The 25816-nt window shown below is 41.6% G+C and overlaps 1 protein-coding gene across 3 annotated transcripts in view; it reads right to left on the bottom strand.

Annotated features, from left to right (window-relative positions):
• Positions 1-25816, bottom strand: part of GATAD2A (GATA zinc finger domain containing 2A) — a 477099-nt gene that overhangs the window by 34691 nt on the left and 416592 nt on the right. For all 3 annotated transcript variants that reach the window (XM_053702923.1, XM_053702922.1, XM_053702921.1), the window contains exons 7-8: positions 22096-22360; positions 21269-21558 (exon numbers count right to left, since the gene is read on the bottom strand). In XM_053702923.1, the coding sequence (XP_053558898.1) occupies positions 21269-21558; positions 22096-22360 (555 nt within the window). The remainder of the gene's footprint in view (positions 1-21268; positions 21559-22095; positions 22361-25816) is intronic.

Here is a 25816-nt window from a genome sequence, read left to right as displayed (position 1 = left end):
GTTCGAATCTATCTTGATGATTGGTTCCCTGGTTGAGGCTATCAATATGTTCTATTTGATATTGTGCATGAAGTTAAATTATTAATTGTAGGTTCCCTAGTGGCTTTCCAGTTTTTTAGGATGAGATATCTGCCTCCTAGGATTACTGTATTAATAAAATCAGTATTAGGGACATATTCCCCAAGATCTCTGTATCTGTAAATGTGTATCTGTAAATTGAGTAATCTATTCATCCAGAACTGTACTCGCTGCCAAAATTGCTGGACCTTGGGGCAGCTCCAGAACATGTGGACCAGGTCGGCACTGATGGTACTACATCGAGGGCACAGGTTTGAGACATTCCCATACCATCTATTTAAAGTAGCCGGTGGTATATATATACGATTCAAGATTTTGAACTGTGATTCTCGCCATGATGCGGAAAGAGTTGCATGTTCTACCGAAATTATACTCTGTTTTATTTTATGTGGGTCCATATTTTGAATATCTTTAGTCCACTTTTCAGATATCTCTAATATATTTATTTCCCCGGTCTCCGTTTGTACCATCCGATACCAGTAACTAATTGACCGTTTACACGCTTTAAAAAGAGCGAGCCCCATTTTAATACCCGGGTGTACCCACTCCTTGGTACAGTTTTTAATGGTTTCATTATACCAGTGGCGAACTTGAAGATAGGCATAAAATTCTGTGTTGTTAAGTTGGAACTGGTCTCTAAGTGCTGTGAATGTATACACCCGGGTAGTTTCTGGGTCCCTAAACTGAGATAGATATTTGAGTCCTAGTATAGCCCATTTATTAAACATTTGACTCCTGATACCTGGTGGGAAACAAGGGTTCCCAGAAATAGGGACTAAGTTCGAGATCAGCGGGTCATCATTCATACTGGTCTTAATACCCTGCCAGGCTTTAATGATATGAAACAAAGTGAATTTATTTTTGACCATGTGTGGTAGTTTCTTAATCGGGCAGTGTAGTAGTCATATGGCAAGACTAATTTTTGTTCTATTTCTAATGACGCCACATAGTTCCCCCCAGTAAGCCAGTCCATAGCTACCTTTGCCAGACATACTCTGTTGTAGCTACAGAAATTTGGTAACGCTAGACCCCCGTATTGTCTTAGGTGTGACAACTTCTGTAAAGCTATACGTTTTTTACCACTACCCCAAATAAACAATCTAATAGAACTATTTAAACGCTTAAGATCAGAATTTGTTATTGGAATTGGGATATTTTGCATTAAATACATCAATTTAGGTAAAGTAATCATTTTTATCAAGTTAATTTTTGCCGTCATTGACAGAGGGAATTTTGCCCAATTTCTAAGCTCTATCTGTATTTTATTTAACAACGGAGTAAAATTCAGAGAGTACCATTCTGCCGGATCGGTACTGATCTTAATGCCCAGGTACGTAATATATGAATCCGCTATTTTAAAGGGTGGAGTATAGCCATTACTTGCAGCTTTTGTTATCCATAATAAGTCTGATTTTGCTGCATTTATTTTATATCCTGAAAATGTTCCAAATGTATTATTTCCAATAGAGTAGGGATCTCGAATTCAGGATTGTTAAGGAATAATAATAGGTCGTCTGCATATAGTAATAGTTTAAGGTATTTATCTCCTAACAGAATCCCTTCTAGATGCTTTTTTAACATAGTTGCCAATGGCTCAATTGCGAGGTTGAAAAGAAGGGGTGAGATCGGGAAGCCTTGTTTAGTACCTGTCAGAATATGAAAAATTTCAGTGGGTATTCCATTTACCAACAACATTGCAGAAGCATTTGTGTATAAAGCTTTGATACAGTTTAGATAATTTCCACTAAAGCCAAATTGTCTCATAGTAAAAAAAAAAGATGATCCCAGGTAATCGAATGCCTTCTGGGCATCTAACGAAAGGATCGCCGGTTTTATTCGCCTATTTGTGCATACTGGTCGGAAAAAATCTAAAAGAAGATTTTACGAATACTAGCCGTTGGGTTTCGGTGTAACATAAAACCGACCTGGTCCACATGTATCAAGGAGCCGAGGATCCCCTTAAGTCTATTTGCTAAGATTGCTGTATAGATTTTGTAATCTGCGTTAAGCAGTGAGATGGGACGATATGAGTCCAACGATTCTGGATCTCTCTCTTTTTTTGGGACGAGTACAATTCTGGATGCTACAAAGTAGGAAGAGGGGACCCCACCATTGCAAAAGTACTGGTTAAATAACTTTACCAATGGGGCATTTATCTCCTCCCTAAGAATTTTATAAAATTCGGCTGGTAACATATCCGGGCCAGCGGCTTTATCCAGTTTTAGTTTATCTACTGCTTGATAGATTTCTGTCGAAGTGATAGGTAAATTCAAATTGACTACTTCATCTGTAGTTAATTTTGGGAGAGAGATGTTTCCCCAGAACCGATCTTTATTTTGACTATCTGTGGGGCAGAGTACAGTTTTTTAAAAAAGCTAACAAAACCTTTTTTGATTGCTTCTGCTTCGGTAACTCGAATACCGTCTACTATAGCAAACTTGATGGTTTTCTGAGATTTACATACTTTGACACAGTTAGCTAGAAGCTTGCCTATTTTACTGCCATATCTATGGTAAATAGCTCTTTGGTTTAAATCTTGACGGGTTACTTTCTGTAAACTAACTGAGTCCCACTCCTGTTTCGCTTTGATGTATTTCTGCCAATTAGTCGATGTGGGTGCCCCTATATAGGCATTATATGCATTCCTGAGCCGGTTAGAAAGTTCTATTTCCCTTAGACGTGTTCTTGCCCTAAGTTTAGACATATAATTTTTTATTTCTCCTCTTATCACAGCTTTGGCTGTTTCCCAAAAAATCTCGGGTTTATTGTTATATGCAGAATTTTGTATTGCATATTCATGCCACCTATCTATAATGTATTTCCTAAAATTGATTGGCATCATATAAATATCGCGGAAAATGATAACCTCTGGTTGTTTGATATGTATTATTATCAGATCCACATTCTAAAAATATAGGGGCGTGGTCTGAAATGGTGAAGTCCCCGATTTGCGTTTTTATCTCGCTTCTGAACAGACTGTCTGAGCCCAAAAAAACAATTTATGCTTACCTGATAAATTTATTTCTCTTGTAGTGTATCCAGTCCACGGATCATCCATTACTCATGGAATATATTCTCCTTCCCAACAGGAAGCTGCAAGAGTCCACCCACAGCAAAGCTGCTATATAGCTCCTCCCCTAACTGCCATATTCAGTCATTCGACCGAAAACATGCAGAGAAAGGAAAAACCATAGGGTGCAGTGGTGACTGTAGTTCAAATGAAAAAATTACCTGCCTTAAAGTGACAGGGCGGGCCGTGGACTGGATACACTACAAGAGAAATAAATTTATCAGGTAAGCATAAATTATGTTTTCTCTTGTTAAGTGTATCCAGTCCACGGATTATCCATTACTTATGGAATACCAATACCAAAGCTAAAGTACACGGATGATGGGAGGGACAAGGCAGGTACTTAAACGGAAGTTACCACTGCCTGTAAAAAACCCTTTCTCCCAAAAATAGCTTTTGAAGAAGCAAGGTATCAAATTTGTTAAATTTGAAAAGTATGAAGCGCAGACCAAGACTCCGTCTTGTAAATCTGTTCAACAGAAGCCACATTTAAAAAAGGCCCAAGTGAAAACCACAGCTCTAGTAGAATGAGCTGTAATCCCTTCAGGAGGCTGCTGTCCAGCAGTCTCATAAGCTAAATGAATTATGCTTTTTAACCAAAAAGACAGAGAGGCTGCTGAAGTCTTTTGACCTCTCCTCTGTCCAGAATAGACAACAAACAAGGTGAACGTTTGATGAAAACTGTAGTAGCTTGTAAGTAAAACTTTAAAGCACAAACCACGTCCAATATTGTGTAATAGACGTTCCTTCTTTGAGGAAGGATTAGGATACAAGCATGGAACAACTATCTCTTGAGTGATGTACTTGTTAGATACCACCTTAGGAAAAAAAACAGGTTGGTACGCAGGACTACCTTATCCGTACGAAGGACCAGATAAGGAGAATCACATTGTAACAAAGATAACTTGGAGACTCTACGAGTCGAGGAATTAGCTACCCAAAAGGAACTTTCCAAGATAAAGATTGATATCTATGGAACAAAAAAGGTTCAAACGGAACTTCTTGAAGAACCTTAAGAATCAGGTTTAAGCTCCATGGCGGAGCAACAGTTTTAAACACAGGCTTGGATCTAACCAAAGCCTGACCAAATGCCTGAACGTCTAGAATACCTGCCAGACGCTTGTGCAAAAAAATAGACCGAATTAAAATCTGTTCCCTTTTAAGGAATTAGCTGACAACCCTTTTCTCAAAAACATCTTGGAGAAAAGATAATATCCTGGGAATCCAGACTTTACTCCATGAGTAACCCTTGGATTCATAACAATCAGATATTTACACCATATCTATGTTCAATTTTCCTAGAGACAGGCTTTCATGTCTGTATTAAGGTATCAATGACTGACTCGGAGAAGCCATGCTTTGATAACATCAAGCGTTCAGTCTCCAGGCAGTCCATCTCAGATTGATTCTATTTAGATGGTTGAAAGGACCCTGAGGTAGAGGGACCTGTCTCAGAAGCAGAGACCGTGATGGAAAGGATGACATGTCCACCAGATCTGCATACCAGGTCCTGCGTGGCTACGCAGGCGCTGTCAAAAACACCAAAGCCCTCTCCTGCTTGGTCTTGACCTCCGGAGGAAATCCCACTCCCCCGGAAGAAAAGTCTGACGACTTAGAAAATCCACCTCCCAGTTCTCAACACCTGGGATATGGATAGCTGATAGACAAGAGTGAGTCTCTGTCCAGTGAATTATTGTAAGACTTCTAACATCGCTAGGGAACTTCTGTTCCCCCTTGATGGCTGATGTAAGCCACAGTCGTGTATATTGTCCGACTGAGTATGATGTACCTCAGAGTTGCTAACTGAGGCCAAGTCTGAAGAGCATGGAATATCACTCCCAGTTCCAGAATATTTATTAGAAGGAGGGTCTCCTCCTAAGTCCACTATCCCTGAGCCTTCAGGGAGTTCCAGACTGCATCCCAACCTAAAAGGCTGGCATCTATTGTAACAATTGTCCCATCTGACCTGCGGAAGGTCATACCCTTGGACAGATGGACCCGACAGTCACCAGAGAAGAGAATATCTGGTCTCTTGGTCCAGGTTTAACAGGGGGACAAATCTGTGTAATCCCCGTTCCTCTGACTGAGCATGCATAGTTGCAGCGGTCTGAAATGTAGACGTGCAAACGGTACTATGTCCCTTGCCGCTACAATTAAGCCGATTTCATTCATGTACTGAGCCACCGAAGGGCGCGGATGGGATGAAAAAACACGGCAGAAATTTAGAAACTTTTGACAACCTGGACTCCGTCAGGTAAATTTTCATTTCTACAGAATCTATCAGAGTCCCTAGGAGGGAAACCCTTGAGATTGGGGATAGAGAACTCTTTCCTTGTTCACTTTCCACCCATGTGATCTCAGAAATGCCAGTACTACGTCCGTATGAGACTGGGCAATTTGGATGTTTGACGCCTGTATCAGGATGTCGTCTAAATAAGGGGCCACTTCTATGCCCCGCGGTCTAAGGACCGCCAAAGCGACCCCAGAACCTCCATAAAGATTCTTGGGGCTGTAGATATCCCAAAGGAAAGAGCTACAAACTGGTAATGCCTGTCTAGAAAGGCAAACCTGAAAAACGATGGTGATCTTTATGCATCACAATGTGAGGATAAGTATCCTTCAAATCCATTGTAGTCCTCTATTGACTCTCCTGGATCATAGTTAAGATGGTACGAATAGTTTCCATCTTAAATGACGGAATTCTGAGGAATTTGTTTAAGATCTTTAGATCCAAAATAGGTCTGAAGGTTCCCTCTCCTTGGGAACCACAAACAGATTTGAGTAAAAACTCTGTCCCTGTTCCTCTCTTGGAACTGGATGGATCTCGTACACAATGTAAGAATGCCTCCTTCTTTATCTGGTTTGCAGATAATTGTGAAAGGCGAAATCTCCCCTTTTTTTGGGGGGGGAATCTTTGAAATCCAGAAGATATCTCTGGGATATAAATTCCAATGCCTAGGGATCCTGGGCATCTCTTGCCCACGCCTGGGCGAAGAATGAAAGTCTGCCCCCTATAGGATCCGTTACCGGATAGGGAGCCGTTCTACATGCTGTCTTAGAGGCAGCAGCAGGCTCCTTGGCCTGCTTATCTTTGTTCCAGGTCCGATTGTCTCCAGACCGCCTTGGACTGAGCAAAAATTCCCTCTTGTTTTGCCTTAGAGGAAGAGGATGCCACACCTGCCCTGAAGTTTTTAAAAGGCACGAAAATTAGACTTTTTTTTTTTTTTTTTTTTTTGGCCCTTGATTTGGACCTATCCTGAGGAAGGGCATGACCTTTTCCTCCAGTGATATAAGCAATAATCTCCTTCAAACCAGGCCCGAATAGGGTCTGCCCCTTGAAGGGAAGTTAAGTAGCTTATTAAAGTCACGACAGCTGACCATGATATAAGCCATAGCGCTCTGCGCGCCAGTATAGTAAAAAACAGAATTCTTAGCCGTTAGTCTAGTCAAATGAACAAGGCATCAGAAAACAAAGGAATTGGCTAGCATAAGCTTGTCAAATATATTCATCCAATGGAGTCGCTTAACTGTAAAGCCTCATCAAGAGACTCAACCCAGAATGCCGCAGCAGCAGTGACAGAAGCAATGTATGCAAGGGGCTGCAGGATAAAACCCTGTTGAATAAACATTTTTTATCCATTGGATCTAAAAAAGCACAACAGTCCTCGTCAGAGGTAGTGGTACGCTTAGCTAGAGTAGAAACTCTTCTCTCCACCTTAGGAACTGTCTGCCAGAAGTCCCGTGTGGTGGTAACTATTAGAAAACATTCTTCTAAAAAATAGGAGGGGAAGAGAACGGCACACCTGGTCTATCCCATTCCTTATTAAAAAAATTTTTTAGTAAACCTCTTTAGGTATTGGAAAAACATCAGTACACACCGGCACTGCATATTATTTATCCAGTCTACACAATTTCTCTGGCCCTGAGATTGTACACATTCATTCAGAGCAGCCAAAGCCTCCCTGAGCAACAAGTGGAGGTTCTCAAGCATAAATTTTAAATGTAGAAATATCAGAATCAGGTTAAATCATCTTCCCTGAATCAAAAAAAATCACCCACAGACTAAGCATATTGTGAGGTAGTATCATACATGGTTCTTAAAGCGTCTGTATGCTCTGTATCTACCCCCAGAGCTAACTGCTTTCCTTTAATTTCAGGTAGTCTGACTAATACTGCTGCCAGAATATTATTCACCACCTTTGCCATGTCTTGTAAAATAAACGCTATGGGCGCCCTTGATGTACTTGGCGCCATTTGAGCGTGAGTCCCTGAAGCGGGAGTCGAAGGGTCTGACACATGGGGAGAGTTAGTCGGCATAACTTTCCCCTCGACAGAATCCCCTGGTAAAAGAAACGCTATGGGTGCCCTTGATGTACTTGGCGCCATTTGAGCGTGAGTCCCTAAAGCGGGAGTCAAAAGGTCTGACGCGTGGGGAGAGTTAGTCGGCATAACTACCCCCACGACAGAATCCTCTGGTGATAATGTTTTTAAAGACAAAAAATGATCTTTATTGTTTAACATGAAATCAGTACATCTGGTACACATTCTAAGATGGGGTTCCACCATGGCTTTAAAACATAATGAACACAGAGCTTCCTCTATGTTAGACATGTTAGAACAGACTAATAATGAGACTAGTAAGCTTGGAAAACACTTTAAATCAAGTTAACAAGCAAATATATAAAACGTTACTGTGCCCTTAAGAGAAACAAATTTTGTCAAAATTTGAAAAAAAAAAAAAAAAAAAAAAGGCAGTAAAACAAACGAAATTTTTACAGTACATGTAATAAGGTAACAGAGCATTGCACCCACTTGCAAATGGATGATTAACCCCTTAATGCAAAAAACAGATAAAAAAAAAAAAAAAACAGAATTTATGTTTACCTGATAAATTACTTTCTCCAACGGTGTGTCCGGTCCACGGCGTCATCCTTACTTCTGGGATATTCTCTTCCCCAACAGGAAATGGCAAAGAGCCCAGCAAAGCTGGTCACATGATCCCTCCTAGGCTCCGCCTACCCCAGTCATTCGACCGACGTTAAGGAGGAATATTTGCATAGGAGAAACCATATGGTACCGTGGTGACTGTAGTTAAAGAAAATAAATTATCAGACCTGATTAAAAAAACCAGGGCGGGCCGTGGACCGGACACACCGTTGGAGAAAGTAATTTATCAGGTAAACATAAATTCTGTTTTCTCCAACATAGGTGTGTCCGGTCCACGGCGTCATCCTTACTTGTGGGAACCAATACCAAAGCTTTAGGACACGGATGAAGGGAGGGAGCAAATCAGGTCACCTAAATGGAAGGCACCACGGTTTGCAAAACCTTTCTCCCAAAAATAGCCTCAGAAGAAGCAAAAGTATCAAACTTGTAAAATTTGGTAAAAGTGTGCAGTGAAGACCAAGTCGCTGCCCTACATATCTGATCAACAGAAGCCTCGTTCTTGAAGGCCCATGTGGAAGCCACAGCCCTAGTGGAATGAGCTGTGATTCTTTCGGGAGGCTGCCGTCCGGCAGTCTCGTAAGCCAATCTGATGATGCTTTTAATCCAAAAAGAGAGAGAGGTAGAAGTTGCTTTTTGACCTCTCCTTTTACCGGAATAAACAACAAACAAGGAAGATGTTTGTCTAAAATCCTTTGTAGCTTCTAAATAGAATTTTAGAGCGCGAACAACATCCAAATTGTGCAACAAACGTTCCTTCTTTGAAACTGGTTTCGGACACAGAGAAGGTACGAAAATCTCCTGGTTAATGTGTTTGTTAGAAACAACTTTTGGAAGAAAACCAGGTTTAGTACGTAAAACCACCTTATCTGCATGGAACACCAGATAAGGAGGAGAACACTGCAGAGCAGATAATTCTGAAACTCTTCTAGCAGAAGAAATTGCAACTAAAAACAAAACTTTCCAAGATAATAACTTAATATCAACGGAATGTAAGGGTTCAAACGGAACCCCCTGAAGAACTGAAAGAACTAAATTGAGACTCCAAGGAGGAGTCAAAGGTTTGTAAACAGGCTTAATTCTAACCAGAGCCTGAACAAAGGCTTGAACATCTGGCACAGCTGCCAGCTTTTTGTGAAGTAACACAGACAAGGCAGAAATCTGTCCCTTCAGGGAACTTGCAGATAATCCTTTTTCCAATCCTTCTTGAAGGAAGGATAGAATCTTAGGAATCTTAACCTTGTCCCAAGGGAATCCTTTAGATTCACACCAACAGATATATTTTTTCCAAATTTTGTGGTAAATCTTTCTAGTTACAGGCTTTCTGGCCTGAACAAGAGTATCGATAACAGAATCTGAGAACCCTCGCTTCGATAAGATCAAGCGTTCAATCTCCAAGCAGTCAGCTGGAGTGAAACCAGGTTCGGATGTTCGAACGGACCCTGAACAAGAAGGTCTCGTCTCAAAGGTAGCTTCCAAGGTGGAGCCGATGACATATTCACCAGATCTGCATACCAAGTCCTGGGTGGCCACGCAGGAGCTATCAAGATCACCGACGCCCTCTCCTGATTGATCCTGGCTACCAGCCTGGGGATGAGAGGAAATGGCGGGAACACATAAGCTAGTTTGAAGGTCCAAGGTGCTACTAGTGCATCCACTAGAGCCGCCTTGGGATCCCTGGATCTGGACCCGTAGCAAGGAACTTTGAAGTTCTGACGAGAGGCCATCAGATCCATGTCTGGAATGCCCCACAGCTGAGTGACTTGGGCAAAGATTTCCGGATGGAGTTCCCACTCCCCCGGATGCAATGTCTGACGACTCAGAAAATCCGCTTCCCAATTTTCCACTCCTGGGATGTGGATAGCGGACAGGTGGCAGGAGTGAGACTCCGCCCATAGAATGATTTTGGTCACTTCTTCCATCGCTAGGGAACTCCTTGTTCCCCCCTGATGGTTGATGTACGCAACAGTTGTCATGTTGTCTGATTGAAACCGTATGAACTTGGCCCTCGCTAGCTGAGGCCAAGCCTTAAGAGCATTGAATATCGCTCTCAGTTCCAGAATATTTATCGGTAGAAGAGATTCTTCCCGAGACCAAAGACCCTGAGCTTTCAGGGATCCCCAGACCGCGCCCCAGCCCATCAGACTGGCGTCGGTCGTGACAATGACCCACTCTGGTCTGCGGAATGTCATCCCTTGTGACAGGTTGTCCAGGGACAGCCACCAACGGAGTGAGTCTCTGGTCCTCTGATTTACTTGTATCTTCGGAGACAAGTCTGTATAATCCCCATTCCACTGACTGAGCATGCACAGTTGTAATGGTCTTAGATGAATGCGCGCAAAAGGAACTATGTCCATTGCCGCTACCATCAACCCGATCACTTCCATGCACTGAGCTATGGAAGGAAGAGGAACGGAATGAAGTATCCGACAAGAGTCTAGAAGCTTTGTTTTTCTGGCCTCTGTCAGAAATATCCTCATTTCTAAGGAGTCTATTATTGTTCCCAAGAAGGGAACCCTTGTTGACGGAGATAGAGAACTCTTTTCCACGTTCACTTTCCATCCGTGAGATCTGAGAAAGGCCAGGACTATGTCCGTGTGAGCCTTTGCTTGAGGAAGGGACGACGCTTGAATCAGAATGTCGTCCAAATAAGGTACTACAGCAATGCCCCTTGGTCTTAGCACAGCTAGAAGGGACCCTAGTACCTTTGTGAAAATCCTTGGAGCAGTGGCTAATCCGAAAGGAAGCGCCACGAACTGGTAATGCTTGTCCAGGAATGCGAACCTTAGGAACCGATGATGTTCCTTGTGGATAGGAATATGTAGATACGCATCCTTTAAATCCACCGTGGTCATGAATTGACCTTCCTGGATGGAAGGAAGAATAGTTCGAATGGTTTCCATCTTGAACGATGGAACCTTGAGAAACTTGTTTAAGATCTTGAGATCTAAGATTGGTCTGAACGTTCCCTCTTTTTTGGGAACTATGAACAGATTGGAGTAGAACCCCATCCCTTGTTCTCTTAATGGAACAGGATGAATCACTCCCATTTTTAACAGGTCTTCTACACAATGTAAGAATGCCTGTCTTTTTATGTGGTCTGAAGACAACTGAGACCTGTGGAACCTCCCCCTTGGGGGAAGCCCCTTGAATTCCAGAAGATAACCTTGGGAGACTATTTCTAGCGCCCAAGGATCCAGAACATCTCTTGCCCAAGCCTGAGCGAAGAGAGAGAGTCTGCCCCCCACCAGATCCGGTCCCGGATCGGGGGCCAACATTTCATGCTGTCTTGGTAGCAGTGGCAGGTTTCTTGGCCTGCTTTCCCTTGTTCCAGCCTTGCATTGGTCTCCAAGCTGGCTTGGCTTGAGAAGTATTACCCTCTTGCTTAGAGGACGTAGCACTTTGGGCTGGTCCGTTTCTACGAAAGGGACGAAAATTAGGTTTATTTTTTGCCTTGAAAGGCCGATCCTGAGGAAGGGCGTGGCCCTTACCCCCAGTGATATCAGAGATAATCTCTTTCAAGTCAGGGCCAAACAGCGTTTTCCCCTTGAAAGGAATGTTAAGTAGCTTGTTCTTGGAAGACGCATCAGCCGACCAAGATTTCAACCAAAGCGCTCTGCGCGCCACAATAGCAAACCCAGAATTCTTAGCCGCTAACCTAGCCAATTGCAAAGTGGCGTCTAGGGTAAAAGAATTAGCCAATTTGAGAGCATTGATTCTGTCCATAATCTCCTCATAAGGAGGAGAATCACTATCGACCGCCTTTATCAGCTCATCGAACCAGAAACATGCGGCTGTAGCGACAGGGACAACGCATGAAATTGGTTGTAGAAGGTAACCCTGCTGAACAAACATCTTTTTAAGCAAACCTTCTAATTTTTTATCCATAGGATCTTTGAAAGCACAACTATCCTCTATGGGTATAGTGGTGCGTTTGTTTAAAGTGGAAACCGCTCCCTCGACCTTGGGGACTGTCTGCCATAAGTCCTTTCTGGGGTCGACCATAGGAAACAATTTTTTAAATATGGGGGGAGCGACGAAAGGAATACCGGGCCTTTCCCATTCTTTATTAACAATGTCCGCCACCCGCTTGGGTATAGGAAAAGCTTCTGGGAGCCCCGGCACCTCTAGGAACTTGTCCATTTTACATAGTTTCTCTGGGATGACCAACTTGTCACAATCATCCAGAGTGGATAATACCTCCTTAAGCAGAATGCGGAGATGTTCCAACTTAAATTTAAATGTAATCACATCAGGTTCAGCATGTTGAGAAATGTTCCCTGAATCAGTAATTTCTCCCTCAGACAAAACCTCCCTGGCCCCATCAGACTGGGTTAGGGGCCCTTCAGAAACATTATTATCAGCGTCGTCATGCTCTTCAGTATCTAAAACAGAGCAGTCGCGCTTACGCTGATAAGTGTTCATTTTGGCTAAAATGTTTTTGACAGAATTATCCATTACAGCCGTTAATTGTTGCATAGTAAGGAGTATTGGCGCGCTAGATGTACTAGGGGCCTCCTGAGTGGGCAAGACTCGTGTAGACGAAGGAGGGAATGATGCAGTACCATGCTTACTCCCCTCACTTGAGGAATCATCTTGGGCATCATTGTCATTGTCACATAAATCACATTTATTTAAATGAATAGGAATTCTGGCTTCCCCACATTCAGAACACAGTCTATCTGGTAGTTCAGACATGTTAAACAGGCATAAACTTGATAACAAAGTACAAAAAACGTTTTAAAATAAAACCGTTACTGTCACTTTAAATTTTAAACTGAACACACTTTATTACTGCAATTGCGAAAAAACATGAAGGAATTGTTCAAAATTCACCAAATTTTCACCACAGTGTCTTAAAGCCTTAAAAGTATTGCACACCAAATTTGGAAGCTTTAACCCTTAAAATAACGGAACCGGAGCAGTTTTGAACTTTAACCCCTTTACAGTCCCTGGTATCTGCTTTGCTGAGACCCAACCAAGCCCAAAGGGGAATACGATACCAAATGACGCCTTCAGAAAGTCTTTTCTAAGTATCAGAGCTCCTCTCACATGCGACTGCATGCCATGCCTCTCAAAAACAAGTGCGCAACACCGGCGCGAAAATGAGGCTCTGCCTATGCTTTGGGAAAGCCCCTAAAGAATAAGGTGTCTAAAACAGTGCCTGCCGATATTATTATATCAAAATACCCAAATAAAATGATTCCTCAAGGCTAAATATGTGTTAATAATGAATCGATTTAGCCCAGAAAAAGTCTACAGTCTTAATAAGCCCTTGTGAAGCCCTTATTTACGATCGTAATAAACATGGCTTACCGGATCCCATAGGGAAAATGACAGCTTCCAGCATTACATCGTCTTGTTAGAATGTGTCATACCTCAAGCAGCAAGAGACTGCTCACTGTTCCCCCAACTGAAGTTAATTGCTCTCAACAGTCCTGTGTGGAACAGCCATGGATTTTAGTGACGGTTGCTAAAATCATTTTCCTCATACAAACAGAAATCTTCATCTCTTTTCTGTTTCTGAGTAAATAGTACATACCAGCACTATTTCAAAATAACAAACTCTTGATTGAATAATAAAAACTACAGTTAAACACTAAAAAACTCTAAGCCATCTCCGTGGAGATGTTGCCTGTACAACGGCAAAGAGAATGACTGGGGTAGGCGGAGCCTAGGAGGGATCATGTGACCAGCTTTGCTGGGCTCTTTGCCATTTCCTGTTGGGGAAGAGAATATCCCACAAGTAAGGATGACGCCGTGGACCGGACACACCTATGTTGGAGAAAAAACGACAGACGTTTTTAAAAACAGACACAACAAACTGCCACAGCCAACAGTGGGAAGCTTCAGTTAACTGTTTCTATGCAAAATTTAAGCCAGCCATGTGGAAAAAACGTAGGCCCCAATAAGTTTTATCACCAAACATATGTTAAAAAACGATTAAACATACCAGCAAACGTTTTAAAACACATTTTTATAAGAGTATGTATCTCTATTAATAAGCCTGATACCAGTCGCTATCGCTGCATTTAAGGCTTTACTTACATTACTTCGGTATCAGCAGTATTTTCTTAGTCAATTCCATTCCTAGAAAAATATTTTACTGCACATACCTTATCTGCAGGAAAACCTGCACGCCATTCCCCCTCTGAAGTACCTCACTCCTCAGAATGTGTGAGAACAGCAAATGGATCTTAGTTACGTCTGCTAAGATCATAGAAAAACGCAGGCAGATTCTTCTTCCAAATACTGCCTGAGATAAACAGCACACTCCGGTGCCATTTAAAAATAACAAACTTTTGATTGAAGAATAAACTAAGTAGAAAGCACCACAGACTCTCACAACCTCCTATCTATGTTGAGGCTTGCAAGAGAATGACTGAATATGGCAGTTAGGGGAGTAGCTATATAGCAGCTTTGCTGTGGGTGGACTCTTGCAGCTTCCTGTTGGGAAGGAGAATATATTCCATAAGTAATGGATGATCCGTGGACTGGATACACTTAACAAGAGAAAAGTCAATACGAGAATATGACCTGTATTGTTTGGACTCATATGTATACGCTCTAGAATTAGGATATAATTGTCTCCAGATATCCCTTATCTTAAGCACTCTACAGATAGATTTAAGAATCTTAACTGCTTTTTGAGAGACCCTGGGGATTCTTTGTTTTGTAGTCTGGAATCTGTCAATGTTATTAAAGACCATATTAAAGTCTCCTGCTACCACCATGTTTGTGTCCACATACTCAAACAATTTCAACTTCAGAGCTTCCCAGAAAGATGTATCCACTTTATTAGGACCATAAACATTACATACGGTATATAGGAGAGATTCAACTTTAATTTTAATAATGATAAAACGTTCTTCTAAATCTATCTGCTTGGAAATAATCTGATAATTTAGCCCTTTTCTAATAAGAATTGCTACGCCTCTTTTTCTGGAGCTACAGGGTGTAAAGATCACTTCCTGAATCCAGTTAGCTTGTATCTTCTTGTGTTCTATTGTTGTGAGATGTGTTTCTTGTAATAGAATAATATCTGCTTTAAAGTTTTTAAGATATGTTAGGATTCTTTTCCTTTTCATTGGACTAGAAATGCCGCCCACATTCCAGGATATCAATTTTAGTTGTGGCATTTTAAATTAGGAATATAATATACGAAGAAAAAGGGAGAAAAAAAAAAAAAAAAAAAAGGGAAAGGGGGGCCCATTGCCTCCCACCACTCGACCCCCCCCCCCCCACAACCCTATATTTTACCTGCCACCAGAAATGGTGAATGTTGCCGACCCAGGGCTTAAGTATATTGTGCCTATATTTGTGAGTACATTTTTCATATGGCGTGTAAATAGGGGGACACGTGCTATATTGCAGTACATGCTCATATACACAAAATAATTTCCCAACTTTGTCCCTAGCCTTAAACAAACTATGCCAGGGATTAAATGTGAGAATTTGAAGTATGATACACCGAAAAAAAATATTATAAACCCACCATAGAAAAGAACATATATTTAACTTAATCCTGTTGTACCAATATCGATGGGTGCATTTTTCATATACTATATACATAACAAAAGAACAGTAGCTATATAGTAGAAAACATTCATATGTATAAGACAGTATCACAACCTTATCCTTCACTTAAAACATATTATACCAGAGATTATATGTATGTTTGTGGAGTGTTGTAAAACTGATAAAAGAAAAAAAAAAGAAGAAAAAGCATGTAATTAAATAAAACAGCATCTCTAGCTTGTATATGATAGTGACATATGAACCCGAAGGTTCTTTTCTCCATTACTCTCTTATCTGTCTAATGGTCACCTTTATATTTGTCTATATAGCTCTTAGCTTCTTCCTAGTAGAGTGAGCTGTGATGCGTTCGGGAGGCTGCCGTCCGGCAGTCTCATAAGCCAATCGGATGATGCTTTTCAGCCAAAAGGAAAGAGAGGTAGCAGTAGCTTTTTGACCTCTCCTCTTGCCAGAATAAACGACAGAAGACGTTTGTCTGAAATCCTTTGTTGCTTCTAAATAGAACTTTAAAGCACGAACTACATCTAAATTGTGTAACAAACGTTCCTTCTTTGAATTCTTGTTGGAAACAACCTTTGGAAGGAAACCAGGTTTAGTACGCAAAAAAACCTTATCTGAATGGAACACCAGATAGGGCGGATTACACTGCAGAGCAGATAACTCAGAAACTCTTCTAGCAGAAGAAATAGCAACCAAAAACAGAACTTTCCAAGATAACATCTTGATATCTATGGAATGTAGAGGTTCAAACGGAACCCCTTGAAGAACTGAAACAACTAAATTCAGACTCCAGGGAGGAGTCAAAGGTCTGTAAACAGGCTTGATCCTGACCAAAGCCTGAACAAAAGCTTGAACATCTGGCACAGCTGCCAGTCGTTTGTGTAACAAGACAGATAAAGCAGAAATCTGTCCCTTTAGAGAACTCGCTGATAATCTCTTATCCAAACCTTCTTGAAGAAAAGAAAGGATCCTAGGAACTTTGATCTTACTCCATGAGAATCCCTTGGATTCACACCAACAGATATATCTTTTCCATATTTTATGGTAAATTTTTCTAGTTACAGGTTTTCTGGCTTGTACCAGAGTATCTATCACAGAATCCGAAAACAAACGCTTAGATAAAATCAAGCGTTCAATTTCCAAGCCGTCAGCTGGAGGGAAACTAGATTTGGATGTTCGAATGGACCCTGTACTAGAATATCCTGTCTCAAAGGTAGCTTCCATGGTGGAGCCGATGACATATTCACCAGGTCTGCATACCAAGTCCTGTGTGGCTACGCAGGAGCTATCAAGATCACCGAGGCCCTCTCCTGTTTGATCCTGGCTACCAGCCTGGGAATGAGAGGAAACGGTGGAAACACATAAGCTAGGTTGAAGGCCCAAGGCGCTACAAATGCATCCACTAGAGTCGCCTTGGGATCCCTGGATCTGGACCCGTAGCAAGGAACCTTGAAGTTCTGACGAGACGCCATCAGATCCATGTCTGGAATGCCCCATAATTGAGTCAACTGGGCAAATATCTCCGGGTGGAGTTCCCACTCCCCCGGATGGAATGTCTGACTACTCAGATAATCCGCCTCCCAGTTTTCCACTCTTGGGATGTGGATCGCAGATAGGTGGCAGGAATGATCCTCCGCCCATTTTATGATTTTGGTCACTTCTTTCATCGCCAGGGAACTCCTTGTTCCCCCCTGATGGTTGATGTAAGCAACAGTCATGTTGTCTGATTGGAATCCTATGAATCTGGCCTTTGCTAGTTGAGGCCAAGTCCTGAGAGTATTGAATATCGCTCTCAGTTCCAGAATGTTTATCGGGAGAAGAGACTCTTCCCGAGACCATAGACCCTGAGCTTTCAGGAAGTCCCAGACCGCGCCCCAGCCAACTAGACTGGCGTCTGTCGTGACGATGACCCACTCTGGTCTGCGGAAGCTCATTCCCTGGGACAGGTGATCCTGGGTTAGCCACCAACGGAGTGAGTCTCTGGTCTTCTAATCTACTTGAATCACTGGAGACAAGTCTGTATAGTCCCCATTCCACTGTTTCAGCATGCACAGTTGTAATGGTCTTAGATGAATTCGCGCAAAAGGAACTATCTCCATTGCTGCAACCATCAACCCTACTACTTCCATGCAATGAGCTATGGTAGGTCGTGGAACAGAGTGAAGAACTTGACAAGCGTTTAGAAGTTTTGACTCTCTGACATCTGTCAGGAAAATCTTCATTTTAAAGAATCTATTATTGTCCCCAAGAAAGGAACTCTTGTCGACGGAGACAGGGAACTCTTCTCTATGTTCACCTTCCATCTGAGAAAGGCCAGAATGATGTCTGTGTGAGCCTTTGAAAGAGACGACGCTTGTATCAGAATGTCGTCCAAGTAAGGTGCCACTGCAATGCCCCTTGGTCTTAGAACCGCTAGAAGGGACCCGAGTACCTTTGTGAAAATCCTTGGAGCAGTGGCTAGCCCGAATGGGAGAGCCACAAACTGGTAATGTTTGTCCAGAAAGGCGAACCTTAGGAACTGATGATGATCTTTGTGGATAGGAATATGTAGATACGCATCCTTTAGATCCACGGTAGTCATAAATTGACCCTCCTGGATTGAAGGTAAAAACGTTCGAATAGTTTCCATTTTGAACGATGGCACTCAGAAATTTGTTTAGAATCTTTAAATCCAGAATTGGTCTGAAAGTTCCATCTTTTTTGGGAACTACAAACAGATTTGAGTAAAACCCCATTCCTTGTTCCACAGTTGGAACTGGGTGTATCACTCCCATTTTTAACAGGTCTTCTACACAATGTAAGAATGCCTGTCTCTTTATTTGGTTTGAAGATAAGTGAGACATGTGGAACCTTCCCCTTGGGGGTAGTTCCTTGAATTCCAGAAGATAACCCTGAGAAACTATTCCTAGTGCCCAGGGATCCTGAACATCTCTTGCCCAAGCCTGAGCGAAGAGAGAGAGTCTGCCCCCTACTAGATCCGGTCCCGGATGCTGTTTTGGTAGCAGCAGCAGGCTTCTTGGCCTGCTTACCCTTGTTCCAGCCTTGCATCGGTTTCCAAGCTGGTTTGGTTTGCGAAGCATTACCCTCTTGTCTAGAGGCTGCAGAGTTGGAGGCCGGTCCGTTCCTGAAATTGCGAAAGGAACGAAAATTAGACTTATTCTTGGCCTTGAAAGGCCTATCTTGTGGGAGGGCGTGGCCCTTACCCCCAGTGATGTCTGAGATAATCTCTTTCAATTCTGGCCCAAAAAGGGTTTTACCCTTGAAAGGGATATTAAGCAACTTTGTCTTGGAAGATACATCCGCTGACCAAGACTTTAGCCAGAGCGCTCTGCGCGCCACAATTGCAAACCCTGAATTTTTCGCCGCTAATCTAGCTAACTGCAAAGCGGCATCTAAAATAAAGGAATTAGCTAACTTAAGTGCGTGAATTCTGTCCATAACCTCCTCATACGGAGTCTCTCTACTGAGCGACTTTTCTAGTTCCTCGAACCAGAACCACGCTGCTGTAGTGACAGGAATAATGCACGAAATAGGTTGCAGGAGGTAACCTTGCTGTACAAAAATCTTTTTAAGCAAACCATCCAATTTTTTTATCCATAGGATCTTTGAAAACACAATTATCCTCGATAGGAATAGTAGTGCGCTTAGCTAGTGTAGAAACTGCCCCCTCGACCTTAGGGACTGTCTGCCATAAGACCTTTCTGGGGTCGACGATAGGAAATAATTTCATAAATATAGGAGGGGGGACAAAAGGTATGCCGGGCTTCTCCCACTCCTTATTCACTATGTCCGCCACCCGCTTGGGTATAGGAAAAGCGTCGGGGTGCACCGGAACCTCTAGGAACTTGTCCATCTTGCACAATTTTTCTGGAATGACCAGGTTGTCACAATCATCCAGAGTAGATAGCACCTCCTTAAGCAGTGCGCGGAGATGCTCTAATTTAAATTTAAATGTCACAACATCAGGTTCTGCCTGTTGAGAAATTCTACCTGAATCAGAAATTTCCCCATCTGACAAAACCTCCCTCTGGCCACTTCAGATTGGTGTGAGGGTATGACAGAGCAATTATCATCAGCGCCCTCCTGCTCTACAGTGTTTAAAACAGAGCAATCGCGCTTTCTCTGAAATGCAGGCATTTTGGATAAAATATTTGCTATGGAGTTATCCATTACTGCTGTCAATTGTTGCATAGTAACAAGCATTGGCGCGCTAGAAGTACTAGGGGTCGCCTGCGCGGGCATAACTGGTATAGACACAGAAGGAGATGATGTAGAACTATGTCTACTCCCTTCATCTGATGAATCATCTTGGGCAACTTTACTATCTGTGGCATTACTGTCCTTACTTTGTTTGGACGCTATGGCACAATTATCACACAATTTTGAAGGGGGAGACACATTGGCTTCCATACATACAGAACATAGTTTATCTGAAGGCACAGACATGTTAAACAGGCTTAAACTTGTCAATAAAATACAAAAACCGTTTTAAAACAAAACCGTTACTGTCTCTTTAAATTTTAAACAGGGCACACTTTTTTACTGAATATGTGAAAAACTATGAAGGAATTGTTCAATTTTAACCAAAGTTTCACCACAGTGTCTTAAAGCATTCAAAGCATTGCACCCCAAATTTCAGACCTTTAACCCTTAAAATGACGAAACCGGAGCCGTTTACAGTTTTAACCCCTCTACAGTCCCAGCTACAGCCTTTGCTGCGACTTTACCAAACCCGGGGGGTATACGATACCAAATGAAGCCTTCTAGGAACCTTTTCAACCACTTCCAGACCCACACACATGCAGCTGCATGTCCTGCTCTCAAAAGTAACTGCGCAGTAATGGCGCGAAAATGAGGCTCTGCCTACTACATAGAAGGCCCTTCCTGACTGGGAAGGTGTCTAAACCAGTGCCTGACTTAAAAAAAGTTTCCCAAAGTTATAAAGTGTGAATTTCAACATTAAGCTGTATAAAATGCCCAAATAAAGCAATCGATCTAGCCCAAAAAAGTGTCTACCAGTTTTATAGCCCATATTAAGCCCTTTATTCTGTTTTAGACTAAGAAAATGGCTTACCGGTCCCCATGATGGGGAAAATGACAGCCTTCCAGCATTACTCAGTCTTGTTAGAAATATGGCTAGTCATACCTTAGGCAGAAAAGTCTGCCAACTGTTTCCCCCAACTGAAGTTATCTCATCTCAACAGTCCTATGTGGAAACGGCAAACTATTTTAGTTACTGCTGCTAAAATCATAATCCTCTCACAAACAGAACTCTTCATCTTTTTCTGTTTCAGAGTAAATAGTACATACCAGCACTATTTTAAAATAAACTCTTGATAGTAGAATAAAAACTACAACTAAACACCACATACTCTTCACCATCTCCGTGGAGATGCTGCTTGTTCAGCGGCAAAGAGAATGACTGGGGTGGGCGGAGCCTAGGAGGGACTATATGGACAGCTTTTGCTGTGCTCTTTGCCATTTCCTGTTGGGGAAGAGAATATTCCCACAAGTTATGGATGACGCCGTGGACCGGACACACCAATGTTGGAGAAAGACATCATAAAGAACTTGGAGCACAATAAATAATACTGTCCTTTCTGTCCAGGGGGGGGGGGGCGGCAACATTTATTCTCTTACCTGTTTTAGAGAATGGTGCTGCACAGGATGTTCTGTCTTAGTCTGTGCTGGAGAGGAGCTTTGCTGCAATATCCTTTGCTCAATCTCTTGCTCTTGTTGCAGAGCCTTCACAAAGGCAGCCTTCAGTCTGTTGGTGTGCTCAGCCTTCAGTGACTTCTTCTGATTCGAGGTCATACACACGTCACACATGATGGTCCCACTCTTCTCCTGCCTCCAGCGGCTGGTGAAGTCCGTTTTGCATTGGGCACAGCTATAAGGCTCGTGGGAAGAGGGTGCCTGCACCATTTTACCTAGAGAAGGATAGTAGGTGGTCATGCTCAGGGCCGGCAATAAAGATAGAAAATAAAATATGCTACTGCTAGCCTAAAATATAAATACAGTAATTAGAAATAGAACACTACAACTGACTGCAAAATAAACTGTTCTATCGCCTAATCAATTTTATTTTCATGCTGGTTGAGCTTTACATCAAATTCCAGTAAAATATTAAAATGCATAAAATTTGAATTCTACAGAGCCCAATACGTTTTTACTGAAATGTACCTTTAATAAGGTATGTTCTACTCTCTGCTATTTGGAAAAGACATAGCTCACTTTAAAAATGTATCATGCAAACACCATGGTATTGAAGGCCAAAAATACATAAATTAAAAAGGTATATTTAACTATCCTATACATAAATCTACTTCTGTTGAGGTAAGGATAACTCAAACAACTATAGAAGAAATCTGCAATACACAAGGTGTTCCACCAATTGTATAAAAAAGCATAAATTACTGTGCTACATTGCAAAAGCCTTTAGTTCGCAACACAACATTACTCCTTACCTTGTGTCTCCAGCAAGTTCTGGACCACTTCCTCAAGCCCAACTAAGTAGATAAATTCATTATTAGCTGCACTGGGGAGGAAGTTGAGCTCTGGGGCAGGAGGCTTAGGAGGAGGGATCTCTAGCAGAGTCTTCTCTAACTGCTTTCGTAGAGCCAATTTGGCAGCCGCTTGCCTACTGGCAGGAGATTCATTCGAGTTGGCACTCGAGATGCTGTTAGCATTACTGGCTGTTCCCAATGATCCTTTCAAAGAAGTTGGGGATGCCTAAAAGAGGAAAGGAACAATAGGAAACACAACTAGATAAAAGCTCAGTATATAGTGGTAGAACAATACCATATGACTTAAATAAAATTATGTATGTTTGCAAGGCATGGATGACTTTGGTTCAATATACAAAACATTTTCATGTGTTCTATTCATGGTATACTAACCGATGACTGCAGCTACTAAACTGACATCTAGTGCATTACCTAACCAAATAATCTGTAAGAGTATTTCATTTTAAAACTAGCGACCCTGTAATGCTGTGTGTTTAAACCCAGCAAAATGTGTTAAACACAGTTAAATTACAGCTCAGGAGCTACAGAGCACTGCTAGTCCCAATCAGAAACTGCCACTGGCCCAATCAGTAGAGCTAGTCTAACAGCTCGGTCCGCTAAAGGTCCATTAGCGCATCTGCGGCTCCTGTGTTGCCCTTTATATATATGTTTAGAGCATGCAACTCTAAAACTAGCGACCCTGCACAAATGTGAGCTTTTCATTTTTCAAATATAATGGCCCTTTAAGAGCAAGGGGTGTCCAAACAGCTAAAGCTTTAATAAATTATTTGTGCATGGTGTATGCAAATTAAATTAGCATGATCAGTTCCAAAGTTAAAACAGAGGTCAAAAGGACACTCAACTCAAAAACATAATTTATGTAAGAACTTACCTGATAAATTCATTTCTTTCATATTGGCAAGAGTCCATGAGCTAGTGACGTATGAGATATACAATACTACCAGGAGGGGAAAAGTTTCCCAAACCTCAAAATGCCTATAAAAACACCCCTCACCACACCCACAATTCAGTTTAACGAATAGCCAAGAAGTGGGGTGATAGAAAAAGGAGTAAAAAGCATAAAAAAAAGGAACTGGAAATATAATTGTGCTTTATACAAAAAATCATAACTACCATAAAAAGGGTGGGTCTCTTGGACTCTTGCCACTATGAAAGAAATGAATTTATCAGGTAAGTTCTTACATAAATTAGGTTTTCTTTCATGCAATTGGCAAGAGTCCATAAGTTAGTGACGTATGGGATATTAATACCCAAGATGTGGAAATCCACAGAAGAGTCACTAGAGAGGGAGGGATAAAAATAAAAACAGCCATTTTCCGCTGAAAAAATTAAATCCACATTAAAAAAAATAAAAAGTTTAACTCATAAGTGAAAAGAAAAAAAACTTAACATAAGCAGAGGGATCAAACAAACAGCTGGCTGAAGACCTTTTCTACCAAAAACTGCTTCCGAAGAGGCAAATACAAAAAAAACGGTAGAATTTAGTAAATGTATGCAATGAAGACCAAAGTTGCTGCTTTGCAAATCTGATCAACTAAAGCTTCATTCTTAAAAGCCCACAAAGTTGAGACTGATCTAGTAGAATGAGCTGTGATTCTGAGGCAGGGCCTGACCCGACTCCAAATAAGCCTGATGAATCAAAAGCTTTAACCAGGATGCCAAGGAAATGGCAGAAGCTTTCTGACCCTTCCTAGGACCAGAAAAGACAACAAATAGACTAGAAGTCTTCCTGAAATCTTTAGTAGCTTCAACATAATATTTCAAAGCTCTTACAACATCCAGAGAATGTAAGGACCTCTCCAAAGAATTCTTAGGATTAGGACAAAAAGAGGGAACAACAATTTCCCTATTAATGTTGTTAGAATTCCCAACTTTAGGTAAAAATTTAAATGAAGTCCGCAAAACTGCCTTATTCTGATGGAAAATCAGAAAAAGACACACAAGAAAGAGCAGATAATTTGGAAACTCTTCTAGCAGAAGAGATAGCCAAAAGGAACAACACTTTCCAAGAAAGTAGTTTAATATCCAAAGAATGCATAGGCTCAAAAGGAGGAGCCTGTAAAGCCTTCAAAACCAAATTGAGACCCCAAGGAGGAGAGATTGATTTAATGACAGGCTTGATACGAACCAAAGCCTGTAGAAAACAGTGAATATCAGGAAGTTTAGCAATCTTTCTGTGAAATAAGACAAACCTTTATTCAAACCATCCTGAAGGAACTGTAAAATTATAGGCATTCTAAAAGAATGCCAGGAGAATTTATGAGAACACCATGAAATAAGTCTTCCAAACTGGATAATAAATCTTCCTAGAAACAGATTTACGAGCCTGTAATAAAGTATTAATCACCGAGTCAGAGAAACCTCTATGACTAAGCACTAAGCGTTCAATTTCCATACCTTCAAATTTAACGATTTGAGATCCTGATGGAAAAACGGTCCTTGAGACAGAAGGTCTGGTCTTAAAGGAAGTGGCCAAGGTTGGTAACTGGACATCCGGACAAGATCCGCATACCAGAACCTGTGAGGCCATGCTGGTGCTTCCAGAAACACATACGATTGTTCCATGATGCTCTTGGAGATCACTCTTGGAAGAAGAACTAGAGGCGGGAAGATATAAGCAGGTTGGTAAAACCAAGGAACTGCTAACACATCCACCGACTCCGCCTGAGGATCCCTGGACCTGGACAAGTACCTGAGAAGTTTCTTGTTTAGATGTGAAGCCATTAGATCTATTTCTGGAAGACCCCACATCTGAACAATCTGAAAAAACACATCTGGATGGAGAGACTACTCCCCTGGATGTAAAGTCTGACGGGTGAGATAATCCGCTTCCCAATGGTCTACACCTGGGATATGTACCGCAGAAATTAGATGAGCTGGATTCCGCCCAAGAAAGTATCCGAGATACTTCTTTCATGCGCTAACATCCGGAAATGACAACTCGCGTCATGGCAGACGAAACCTTGTGAAAGGAGACCTGGCGTAAACTAAGATGCAGGAAATGACAAATTTGCGTCACCAAATGTACCTTTGCTCCAAAAAAATTGGCATGCCAAGAATGATGCAATAAATATCGTTTTCCGGCCTCACAAGCCTAATTTTGCCCACGACAAATTTATGAAAAAGTCAATTTTGAAGAAAAGACTGTACCTCGGGTAAAAAAAAAAATTAACTTCCTAAATATGTTTTCCTAACTTTGAAACTGACAGTCTGCAAAAGGAAATATACATAAACCTGACTCATGGCAAATATAAGTACAATACATATATTTAGAACTTTACATTAATACATAAAGTGCCAAACCATAGCTGAGAGTGTCTTAAGTAATGAAAACATACTTACCAAAAGACACCCCATTCACATATAGCAGATAGTCAAACCAGTAGAGGTAAAGGTATAAGAGTATATCGTCTATCTGAAAAGGGTGGTAGTAAATGAATCTTTACGACCGATAACAGAGAACCTATGAAATGATTTCCCGCGAGGAAAACCATAGAATTCAATAGGTGATACTCCCTTCACATCCCTCTGACATTTACTGTACTCAGAGGAATCAGGCTTCAAAATGCTGAGAAGCGCATATCACAGAAGAAAATCAAGCACAAACTTACTTCACCAACTCCATAGGTTTGTAAAAACTGAATTGTGGTGTGGGGAGGGG

Source organism: Bombina bombina, chromosome 2 (assembly GCF_027579735.1).
Source record: "Bombina bombina isolate aBomBom1 chromosome 2, aBomBom1.pri, whole genome shotgun sequence".
Taxonomy (NCBI): domain Eukaryota; kingdom Metazoa; phylum Chordata; class Amphibia; order Anura; family Bombinatoridae; genus Bombina; species Bombina bombina.
Note: the sequence above shows the minus strand (reverse complement) of the source record. Positions and strands in the feature narration are given on the sequence as shown.